This window comes from Staurois parvus, unplaced genomic scaffold, assembly GCF_062004578.1.
Source record: "Staurois parvus isolate SC_StPar_1 unplaced genomic scaffold, SC_StPar_1.0 ptg001139l, whole genome shotgun sequence".
NCBI classification, from domain to species: domain Eukaryota; kingdom Metazoa; phylum Chordata; class Amphibia; order Anura; family Ranidae; genus Staurois; species Staurois parvus.
The window spans coordinates 5,001-17,299 of NW_028318935.1; the positions used below are offsets into that span (position 1 = coordinate 5,001).

Genomic DNA, 12,299 nt, shown 5'->3' on the forward strand with positions numbered 1-12,299 from the left:
CCTCCCCCGCTGCCTTCCACGGCCTTCTTGGGCTGTCCTGTGCCATCAGGGGAACCTGAGAATGCAGCCGGTGTTTCTGCCAGCTGACCATAGAGCTGATTGGAGACCAGAATGGTGCCAATCGTCTCTATAGCCTAAGAATTCGGAAGCTACAAGCATTTCATCACTTCAGTTTCGCAGGATATAAACAGCGCCATTTGTAAACTGGGAAAGCATCTGATCACACCGATTTTGATTAGATAATGTAAGGGCAAAGGAGATATCTAGAGTCTAGATAGACCCCAGATTTCTCAAAAAAGAATATATGACAATACCCATTGAAGTTATAGGGGATATTTGCATTCCCTGTTATAGCATTAGAAGTGATCAAAGCAAAAAAAAAAAGAAAGGTACAAATGTAAAAATAATAAAGAATCAAAATAACTTAAAAAAAAAAAAAAAGTCCCTCCCATGCGCGCACACCTGTGTGCACAAGCCTTGACCCTGTGCCGGTATGTAAACAGCGGTTGCACCATGTATGTGAGGTATTGCCGTGAACGTCAGATCAAGGGCAGTAAATCCTCAGGAGCTCAAGTGGTTAACACACCACAGGTTGAGTCTTTTTAACTATCTTGTAAGTGCAATTCACCTATTGTTCATTAATAAATTGTCTATACTGCACTTAGAGGTGCCTTCCTCTCTTTTTCATCTTCTCTGGCATTTTAGGGCCTCCAGAAATGAGCAGTCAGTACATCAGAGTTGATAAATTTTATCTCTCTGTACATACATCATAGTTTGTAGACTCTATAGCTTTCACGCAGACTAAGTAAACACCTTTTTTTTTTTTTTTTTTTTTGCACCAAAGGAATGTAGTTGAATGCCATTTTGGCCTAAATTTGAGGAAATGTTGCTTATTTCTATATGCGCATATGTGCATCCTGTGTTGGAAGCATCTGTCGGGGCTATGTGGCATGGGCCAAAACAATGCACCCACAGACTGCATGGGTTTCAAATGAAAGATCTGAAAAGATGAGAAGCAGCCAGTAACAGAGATACAAATGGGTTATATGTTACAGCGGACAGCACAGTTGCAAAAGAAAACATAAATATAACACCTAAATTATTACATTGAATAGGTGTGAGGGACTCCACATTTTGATTACTTTAGGAATGTCAAAAATTTTTCAGTTTTTCAAACTGATATTCTGTATGACATCAACTTGTTTTTGATCGTCTGGAGGTTACACAGTATAAGGAGTCTGATTTTTTTTTTTTTTTTTTTTTTTTTTTCTTCTCTATGTGGAATTTTATTCTAGGATCCAGGTTTCAATTTATTTTCATTTTTTAAACAGGTGCAGAAATTACAACGTGCTGCACTGAAAGATCCAGTTAAATGTGCAGTATCCTCTAAGTATCAGACAGTGGAGAAACTTCAACAGTTTTACATTTTCATCCCTTCCAAGTTCAAGGTATTTATTGTTCTTCTAAACACTGCTATTTGTGAAGTCTGTACGAAAGGACCTATTCCATTTCATGACTTATGCACGTTTTTAGAATATTGTAGTAAAATTAACCTTATTAGTTTCAAATTAGAATATTCTGTAATACGTTATGCTTTTGAATGGTTACCGAGGAATAAGTCGAATAAAAGCAGGTTGCTAGCTATGGACTTCTTACCTTGTCATGGCTATTTTGTAGCAGACCAGACACGACATTAAGCTGAAGGTTAGTGGACAGGGTACGTTCAGTCTTCTTAACTTTGTGCAAAATCCTTCTCACCTGTGTTTATCTGCTGAGCCTCATTGTTCAAGACCAGCTGTGGTTATCCAAATCGGTCCCTATGGATTGTGAATTCCTAGGGAGTCTGTACCCAGAAATACCTGGAAGGTCTGTATTCTGCGACTGCACTGGATTCTGCATTGAGCCCTCAACTTGGCAGTTTAGCATGAGTTAGCCAGCAAGGCGCTATATACAGGTCCAGAACAATGCCCTGCTGTAGCAGAGCTTAGTCTCTGAAGACCCCGCAGGATAGCCTGACTGAGATTAGGTGAAGATTGATCCATTTGGCTCTGTTGCATATTATGTAAGTTGCCCCTATCATGGGGTGTCCCCAGGTGCTGGTTTCCCACCTTTTTGGTTGGGTGGTTTTTCACAGCCACTTCTGGAAACTGCATGTCCAGACCAGCTGCCACCACTAAAGGGCACTAATGTGCTGTAATGCTCTGGGGCATGAGAAAGCCCCAAGTGTACTGCACACAATGTTTGGCACAGGTGCAGCTTACTTACATGTGCTTTTTTGTAGGTGTGTCAGGACGACAAACTTTGTATATTCCTGCACTATCTTGAATCCAGCCTCTTTCCTGTTAGGAGAGAAAGTCGCATTCTGGGCAGCACTTCTATCCATAGCACAGGCAACAGCAAGACCTCAAGGTTCCGGGTGACGATTACCAAAGAAAAAGGGGGGATGACCCCCAATTTCTCAAGTACTGTGAATATTGTTCTCTTTGTGGAAAGAGCAGGAGTGGTGGCTCTGTCACTGGTGGGACTGGGAACAGGAGGGCTAAACTCCCACATTGCTGTCTTTCTTCTGCAAACTCGGCAAACTCATTAAAGGATAAGTTCACCTTTAGAACATGTTACGTGTTTCACTTGTATTTAGGGTGGAACTTGTAACCTGTTTCAGCTCTTACCTCTTCTCTCCTGATCCCCCCTCTGTTAGACAACAGACGGGAGGTTATTTTCTTGCACCTGCTGTCAGAATTTTGAAACTGCGTGCTCTGTCCACATAGCTAAGCCATTCATAGAGTTCTGTGAATGAACCACATCTACCTTTGGCCTACATGGCCGACAGCTTGCAGTTCTTAGTGATCTACGAGGGTGTTGGTGAACGCTCACATACTTAATTGATTCTTTCTGTGAGGAACAGGCAGACAGCTTACAGGATCCATTTCACCTACGGTCAGCAGATGCAAAGCCTTATATGCTGCATTGTAAAAATATAATAAATGCAAGTTTTTACTAATTTTCTTTTACAAAACGTTGTGTATTATTTTTTGTAAAAAATGAGCTAATCTTTTAATGACAACAGACTGGCTGTGGCTGAGAGACAGCATGTGATTTTTGATTACTCCTTCTGAGGCTCTTTTCTGACTAACTTACATTTAGTATGATGTGCCCCTTTTGCTGATTCCTCTTGTTTTCAGAGAAATCTTCCTCTGTCCTAACTCCCTCCTCCACCACCACCAAATGTGAACAACCCTTTAAGGACTGTTTACAAGATATGTAAATACAGGGTGCAGCGCTAAAATGAAGATAACCACAAGCATTGGATTATGTAAAACAAGTAAAACATTAAACGTATAAAGAAAGTGACTTGTGATAAAGGGCTGAATAATAAATAAATAAATCATGCGACCCTGTCTCAAATATTCGTCACTGTATCGTGACCCAAAAGGTGCATATATAAAGTGCAAAAGTCAATAGCCACAAAACATATATAAATATCTGTGTCACTGTATCGGGACTACACCGTGTTCCAAATTATTATGCAAATTCTATTTAAGTGTCACAAAGATTAAATATTTTGTTTTTCAGTTTAACTCATGGATGGCATTGTGTCTCAGGGCTCTTTTGATCACTGAAAACAATCTCTGACACCTGTGATAATTAGATTGGCCGGTAAGCCCAATTTAAGGAAAAACTAATAAAGGAGGGTGTTCCACAGTATTAAGCAGAGCACCATTTTCAAGCAATATGGGGAAGAAAAAGGATCTCTCTGCTGCCGAAAAGAGTGAAATAGTTCAATGCCTTGGACGAGGTATGAAAACATTAGATATTTCACGAAAACTTAAGCGTGATCATCGCACTATTAAGATATTTGTGGCTGATTCAGAGCACAGACGGGTTCGTGGAGATAAAGGCACGTTGAGGAAGATTTCTGCCAGATCCATGCATCGGATCAAGAGAGCAGCTGCTAAAATACCATTACATAGCAGCAAACAGATATTTGAAGCTGCTGGTGCCTCTGGAGTCCCACAAACATCAAGGTGTAGAGTACTCCGGAGTCTTGCAACTGTGCATAAACCTTCTATTCGGCCACCAATAACCAATGCTCACAAGCAGAAACGGCTGCATTGGGCAGAAAAATACATGAAGACTAATTTTCAAACAGTCCTGTTCACTGAGGAGTGCCGTGCAACCCTGGATGGTCCAGATGGATAAAGTAGTGGATGGTTGGTGGACAGCCACCCTGTTCCAACAAGGCTGCGACGTCAGCAAGGCGGTGGTGGAGTCATGTTTTGGGTCGGAATCATGGGAACAGAGCTGGTCAGCCCCTTTAGGGTCCCCGAAGGTGTAAAGATGACCTCTGCAAATTGTGGAGTTTATGACTGACCACTTTCTTCCCTGGTACAGAAGGAAGAACTATGCTTTCTGTAATAAAATCATGCTGCAAATACCTCTGCATCAATGGCTGTTATGGGGATAAAAGGAGAGAAAGTCATGGTGTGGCCTCCATCCTCCCCTGACCTCAATCCTATTGAGAACCTTTGGAGCATCCTCAAGCAAAATATCTATGAGGGTGGGAGGCAGTTTACATCCAAACAGCAGCTCTGGGAGGCTATTCTGACATCTTGCAAACAAATTCAAGCAGAAACTGTCCAAAAACTCACAAGTTCAATGGATGCAAGACTTGTGAAGCTGCTATCAAATAAGGGGTCCTATGTTAAAATGTAACGTGACCTGTTAAAATGTTTAAAAAGTTAAAATGTTGTTAAACGTTTGATTGAAATAGCTTTTGATTTCAGTAAATATGCTGTAAACACAACAAATGACAATTTTCAGTTCTTTACAACCTATAAAGTGTTTTAAAACTTACTGTGCGTAATAATTTGGAACAGTGCATTGTAAGTTTTTTATGTTTAAAAAAAATACTGTTGTTAAGAGGTTTGTTCAATAAAATGTGAATTGTACTCTTAATAGTTGATAACATGAGAATTATGCTGACTGTTATTTACATCAATTATTTAGGTAAATGAGAAAACTATCATTTGCATAATAATTTGGAACACGGTGTAATTGTGCATATATGAAGTGATAAAATCAACGTATGAAACATATAGTCCAAAAACCGTGTGGAACATCCAAATGTATTCAGTGCATGGAAGATCACGAGGCTTTCCGACAACTGGTGGTCTAATCCAGTGGGTGGTGGTGTATCCAAACATATAAATACACTGACCAGATACAAGAATCATGATGGCCCCCGGGACCCACATGGTGCCGGCAGTGTGACGTCACTGCACTGTAGCTCCTCCTGACGTGTTTTGTGCAATAGCACATAATCATAGGAGGTGTGCTTACAGTGCTTGACGTCTCACAATGTGAATCTATAGTAAAAATGGCGCATGCGCGGAACACACGTGCCATTTTGTTGAAGAATAATGTCTCCGGATCAAGCGCCATTTTGTTGTAGGCAGCCAACGGCGCGTGCGCCATTAAAACGGAGAAACAAATTAAATAAGTGCCATCTAGATCACCAGGGCGTATGTTAGCTTATTACAGTCACAAAGGAAATTCCCAAATATTGAGAATGATCTAATTATGGACACTAGCACTCTGCAAATATTTGAGGTTTATTATAAAGGCCCATTGAAAAACCAAATAGTGACTGCGCACATGCGCTTGAATCCCCCATAATCACAACTGCAATGCTATGAACATAACACCCATTGCATGTGTTTCAGATATTCAATAAAAATAGTGGTTCTTGCATCAAAAGGTGCAATTAAATCTTCATGATTTCATAAATAATAACTGGTGTAAATGATGGCACAACAATGACAGCACATATAACACAATCTCTGAAAATTCATGTAAACGGACAATTGTAAACGCATAGGTCAGGTAAAATAAAATATATAAAAACATATTAAACATAATAATAGTACATAAAATACATTAATAATCTTTATTTATTATATATATATGTATATATATATATAACCCAAAAAACGTTAAATCTCGCAATGACCATAATGGGAGTAAATTGACTATAAAGATGATAAAGGAGTCTATAAAATTATAAAACCATCCTCATAAATATCATCTGTAACAAGTATGTATATAAACAAAGGCTTAAAACTATAAAGGGGATTGTTAGCTATTATCAATAAAACAATTAATGTTCATATCGACATTCAATCCTCTAGGGTGCAAGGATCCCATCTCAAAGATCCACTTGGATTCCATTTGTGATACTGTTCTCTTTTTATTAGTGCCCCTCCACTGGGTCTGTACAATATCTATACCTACAAAGGACAATGGGTCTCTATTGTTGAACAGCCGATAATGCTTAGAGAGGCAGTGTTCTTTGGAGCCTCGTTTAATATTATACACGTGTTCACGTAGGCGGTCCCTCAACCTCCTCGTTGTGCGGCCTATATACTGTTTTTTTGCACGGGCACTATAACAAATAGACCACATATCTGCTATTACATTTTATAAATCTGTCAATGTCATAGGATTTTCCAGTGGTGGAAGAAACAAAATTGCTCACCTTTCTCTTTCTATGCTTATTTCATGTGCAAATTACACACTTATTACATGGAAAGAATCCCACTAGGTTATTAAAAAAGGAGCCGTTAGATGGAGGATTAATTATATTTGGTGCTATTTTGTTCCTTAGAGGCATGACTCTTCTAAAAGTGATCTCAGGTTTGTCTGGTAGGATTTGTGTTAGAACAGGATCAGCTTTAAGGATTTTCCAATTATTTTTGATAATCCTAGTTATAGCTTTGTGCTGTGTGGAAAAAGTAGTGACAAATGGACATACTTTAGGTTGTCTCTGTTTTGTAACCTCACTCAGCATCAGATCTCTGTTCAAATTGGCCACTGTTTCTAAAGTGCATGTTAATGTGGACTCATCATAGCCTTTTTCTATAAATCTATCCTTAAGAATAGAGGCTTGGGAATAGTATGTGTCCAACTCGGTGCAATTTCTTCTGATCCTTTGGAACTGGCCTTGCGGAATGTTGGAGAGCCATGTGGGGTGATGACAACTATTCATGGGAATATAGCTATTCCGATCTGTCTCCTTTTCTGTAAAGGAGACAGATCGGAATAGCTATATTCCCATGAAAAAAAAAAATAAAAAAAAGGGGGGGGGGGAGAAAAATTCCAGCGGAAAGGAAAGCAAAAGAGGAGGAGAGAGAAGAGAGGGGGTTAGGAGACGAAGACAGTAGAAAGCAACAGTAGGGTGAATCCTCAACCGAATCTCACCTAAGCGACCGCAGGGTCCAATCGGCAGATAAGTCAAAATGAAAATTAGTCGTGGGAGCAAGACTCAACTAGACTGCAACAGGGGAACACATATCTCGGAGAGTCGCAGAGGAGGAGAAATGGAGCCAGATTAACCACAGCAACTTATGTTTATCATAGGTATCATTGGTAAACGCCAGCATTTCCTCCTTACGCTTGGTATCATTAAGCACGGAAACCCACATTGGGAAAGGAGGGGGGGTGGCCGTTTTCCAAAAGAGGGGTATCAATTGGTGGACAGCGGGCAGAAGTGCAACAGACTTTTCTTCTGCGCTGCCCATGAGCCCGGTAATATAGATAGAAGTGCAATTTCTGGCGCAGATATTCCCGATCATACCCCCATGGTAAAGCCCGAAGATCAGCCTGAGAAAGATCCTGTTCAATCATACAAGAGGCTTTACGGAGGAGGCTAGGAAACCAATCAAGCATCCGAGCTAGTAACGTGGCTCTGTAGTAAAGCTCAAAGTCCGGTAAACCCACTCCACTCTCGAGTTTCGGATAAGTAAGTAACTTGTGTTTTATCCTGGAAAACCCACGTGATCGGTAAAGTCTGAAAAACATGTAGTAGCTTAGGCAAAATATCCATCTTGAGGGTGTTGATGCAGCCGAACCAGGGCAGGGCTGAAGTGCCCCATGAAGCCAAATCCTTTCAGATACGCGAAAGTAAGGGTAAATAATTAAGGGAAGATAGAGCATTAAGATCGGCCGAAATCTGAATCCCCAAGTAAGTGATAGTCTTCGGACGCCATTGAAATGCAAAGTTAGGCCGAAGGTTCGTCAGTACATGGGGAGGTAAAGAAATATTGAGGGCTTCCGTTTTGGAGATATTAAGTTTAAAGCTGCTGAAGGAACCAAATCTATGAAATTTGTGGAAAAGACTGGGGAGGGAAATAAGTGGCTGTTGAACGTAAACTAGAAGGTCGTCGGCGTATAAGGAAAATTTATGATGTGCGGAGGGAGTGTGGATGCCCAAGATTGAGTCGTTAGCTCGTATGGCTCTCGCAAGATGTTCCATTACTAAAACCAAGAGAAGGGGCGAAAGGGGGCATCCTTGTCTGGTCCCATTCAATATGAGAAAGGGTGAAGAAACCATACCGTTGACCAGGACAGGCGCCGAAGGATGAGAATAGAGGGGCATAATCCGAGCAAGGAACTGCAAACCCAAACCGATCTGTTCCAAGGTAAGACTGAGAAAGCACCAGTCGAAGCTATCGAACGCCTTCTCAGCATCAAATGAAAGTAGGCAAGCCTTTAAGCCGTGTTGCTTGATATAAGAGATAAGATGGATTGTTTTAGACGTATTATCCCTAGCTTCACGACCCGGAACAAAGCCAACCTGGTCGTTGGTAGGAAAAGGGAAAGATGGTTCGCTAAAAGTTTAGCAAAAAGCTTATTGTCCAGGTTTAAGTAGAGAAATTGGGCGATAACTACCTCAATGAGAAGGGTCTTAGGAATAACCAAAATAGTGGCGGACAAAAAAGCTGATGAAGGTACATTGAAATCATCGATAACCTTAAATGCTGGGGCCAGAAGCGGGGCTAATTGGGTGGCAAATGTTTTGTAAAAGCGTGGGATGAATCCAGCGTGGGGTGAATCCGTCTGGACCTGGGCACTTACCAGTTTTCAGGGCCTTATTTGCCCCAAGAACTTCTATAATTGAGAAGGGCTCCTCCAGATCCAGTGCATCTTGGGGATCTAGAACAGGTAACGCTTGTCTCCATAATACATTGGGACATAGCCGACAGGGAGGAAACGGGAGAAGCATCAAGATTCGCTGCAGAGAGATTATAGAGTTGAGAATAGTAGCACTCAAAAGCAGACAGCCTAGAGAGGACCGTAGCCAGAAACGGAGCCTGATCTAGATTGGGAGCGTAAATATTCGCCACTGTAAAAACAAAATCTTGGCCTTTCAATTTAAGGAAGAGGTAGCGACGAGTTAGATCGATTAGGGAGTCCAGGACCACCGGCAGAAGGTATGATGAAAGGCCACCGACGCCCCCCGAGACCTAACTTGTGGATTAGTACTATGATACAACTGAGTATAATGACGATTGTGGAGGACTGGGATACCATCAGAGCGAAAATGAGTCTCCTGAAGTAGCAAGATCTGCGTTCCACATTTATGGAAATGGTAGAGCATCTGGCTCCGCCTCTCCAGAGTGTTAAAGCCCCTACAATTATTAGAGAAAAATTTAATCAGTCATGGTTGAGGGAGAACAAATAGGAGAAAGCATTTAAATATTTTAAAGAGTGTTATCTTAACTGTACAGTACTGGTCATCGACAACGTACTCATACACTATTGGTTTTAGCTTCATACCTTCAGGTGAATGTATACTGGCAAGCTTTGAGGCCTTTTTTTTGCTAGTTTCTGAAGGTGATTGACCTTTTCTTCTTCCAAGAGAAACCAGCTTCACTGCTTCATTATTTTCCTTTCTTATCTTCCTTTATTTTCCTCAAATTCTTCAGTCAACGCTCACGGTCTTCTCAAGCCTGCAGAAGCAGTATATGCGGATTGGTACATCCTCTGCTGTGGGGACAGCCTATAATGTTCCTTCGGGCACTGGATCATGCATGGGGCGCTCACTTTGGCCCTTAGAAAATGGGTTGAGTTAGCCACAGGGTGCTAACTCACTAATTCGCGAAGAAGTAAACAAATACATGAATTTAATAAGTTGTGGTCTAGCCACGTGCTATTTAATCACTTCAATACCAGGCACTTTCACCCCCTTCCTGCCCAGACCAATTTTCATTTTTAAGTGCTGTCACATTTAGAATAATTGCCCAGTCATGTAAAACTGTACCCCAAATTTTTTTAGACAGATATTTAATGGTATTTAATCACCACTGGGATTTAAATTTTTTTTGCTAAACAGACTGAAGGTTTTGAAAAAAATGTTTTCTTAGTTTGTTATAAAAATTTGCAAATAAGTTTTTTTTTTCTTCACTGATGGGCACTAATTGGCACTGATGGTACTGCACTATTTCAGTGTAACCTTCCTCTTGTGTTAGTTTCCTGTTACCATCTCTTATGTTAACGGGTCAGTTTTGACCCGTGTCTTAAATCAGCTGTAAAATACACTAAAAACAATTATCTATCATCCAATTTGTTTCTCATCTCTTGGTTACCTTGTTAGGCTTCCTTTTTTTTTTTTTTTTTTTTTTTTTTTAATTTAAATATTTATTTATTTTCCATATAAAATACATATTTCCTCATTTCTCTCATATAACATACAAAACCTTCAGTTATATTTAAACCATTAATTATATCCCTTTCAATCATTTTTCCCATTCTATCTTCCCCTTACATCCCCCCCCCCACCCACCCGCAGAAAAAAAACAAAAAACACAACCCCCCCACAATTAAAACCACCCACTCTGCATTTCTCATTACATCTTTTCCTAAGTAATATGTACTATCACCTATCCCATTCTACTACTTCATATATTTCACCTTGGACACATAATCTTCCCATTTTCCCCACCTCTTATAATATAACCCCATCTTGTCTTCTTGCATATAGTACAGTTTCTCCATCCTACATATCTGGTTCACTCTTTCCACCCAATCCTCTTCTCTTGGCACCTCTGAGCTATGCCAAAACCTAGGTATCCGACCCTTTGCCGCATTCAAGTAGTACCATATACCTGACTCCTTGTATTTATTCACTGATAACTCAGTACTATGTAGTAGACACAACTCTGGGTTCAATCCTATCTTTATCCCAGATATTATCCCAATTAAATAAACCATTGTCTCCCAGAAACCTTGAATCTTTGTGCACTCCCACCATATATGATATAACGTACCTATCTTTCCACACACCCGCCAACACTCCGGTGTATTCTCCCCACTCATCTTATATTCAATGTTCGGTGCAATGTGCCGTCTTGTTAAACTCCTATAATTTACCTCCACCTCTCTCATGCTTACATTCTCGTGTGTTAGTCTATATATTTTCCTTTGTTTGTCTTCATCTATCTCTATTCCCATATCCCTTTCCCATTTTACTATGTACATTGGCTTTGTGTGTGTATCTAACTCAGTGAGAATCTTATAGACTTTTGCCGTGCCCAGTTTCCCATCTCCACGTGATTCCAACAACCTCTCAAACAGGTTCCAATCCTTTCTCAATCTCAAAGGCTTCGGAAGACTCCCGACAAAGTGTTTTAATTGGTGATATCTCCACTCATCTATCTTAATAAAAAGTTCCCTTTTATCCTTTTCCAAATCCCTAAATTTTCTCAATTTCTGCCCTTCTATAATATCCCTCAATTGAATATCTTACTTTTTAAACCTTTTTCCTGTGCTCTCCTCCCTACCTGGAGGGAAATACTCAGTGTTTCTCAGTGACATTAATTGTGAATTAAAATCCCATTTCATAAACTTGTGCAATTTATCCCAAACCTTTAAAACATTTAATGTATAAACACTCATGGTATCTTTTATTTCTCTGTATTGTGCTGGTACCCAGATGATCTTACTCAAGTCAACTCCGCTTAATTCATTTTCAATCTTGACCCACCTTTTCCCCTCTGGGTTGTGTATCCAGTCATAAATTCTTGCTAAAATTACTGCTCTATAGTACCTCTTAAAATCTGGCACTCCCAATCCTCCCTTCTCTTTATTTCTACTCATCAAGTCATAAGATATTCTAGGTTTTTTATTTTTCCATATGTATCTTGTTAACATCTTTTTAATTACCTTGAAAAAAACCTCCAGAAGTTTAACTGGGATCATCTGAAATTTATACAGGATTTTAGGTACAATTACCATTTTTACCAGATTTATGCGCCCTATCCAAGACGGGTTACCTCCTCCCAGTTTCTTTAATTCCTCCTTAATCTTGTTTAAAAGTGGGATATAATTTATTTTATACAAGTTCGTATATGAAGCAGTAAGTTTAACCCCTAGATATTTTATCTCTCTAGCTTTCCATATAAAAGGAAATTATTTTTGTATCTTTTCTTTTTCACTATTCGGAAGATTTACATTTAAGATCT

At 39.9% G+C, this 12,299-nt stretch overlaps 1 protein-coding gene across 1 annotated transcript in view; it reads left to right on the forward strand.

Annotated features, from left to right (window-relative positions):
* Nucleotides 1-1,295: 1,295 nt before the first annotated feature.
* Nucleotides 1,296-12,299, forward strand: part of DDX47 (DEAD-box helicase 47) — a gene marked incomplete at its 5' end in the record, with an annotated part of 196,184 nt that continues 185,180 nt past the window's right edge. The window contains one exon of the mRNA XM_089659240.1: nucleotides 1,296-1,448. Coding sequence (XP_089515366.1) covers nucleotides 1,296-1,448 — 153 coding nt within the window. The remainder of the gene's footprint in view (nucleotides 1,449-12,299) is intronic.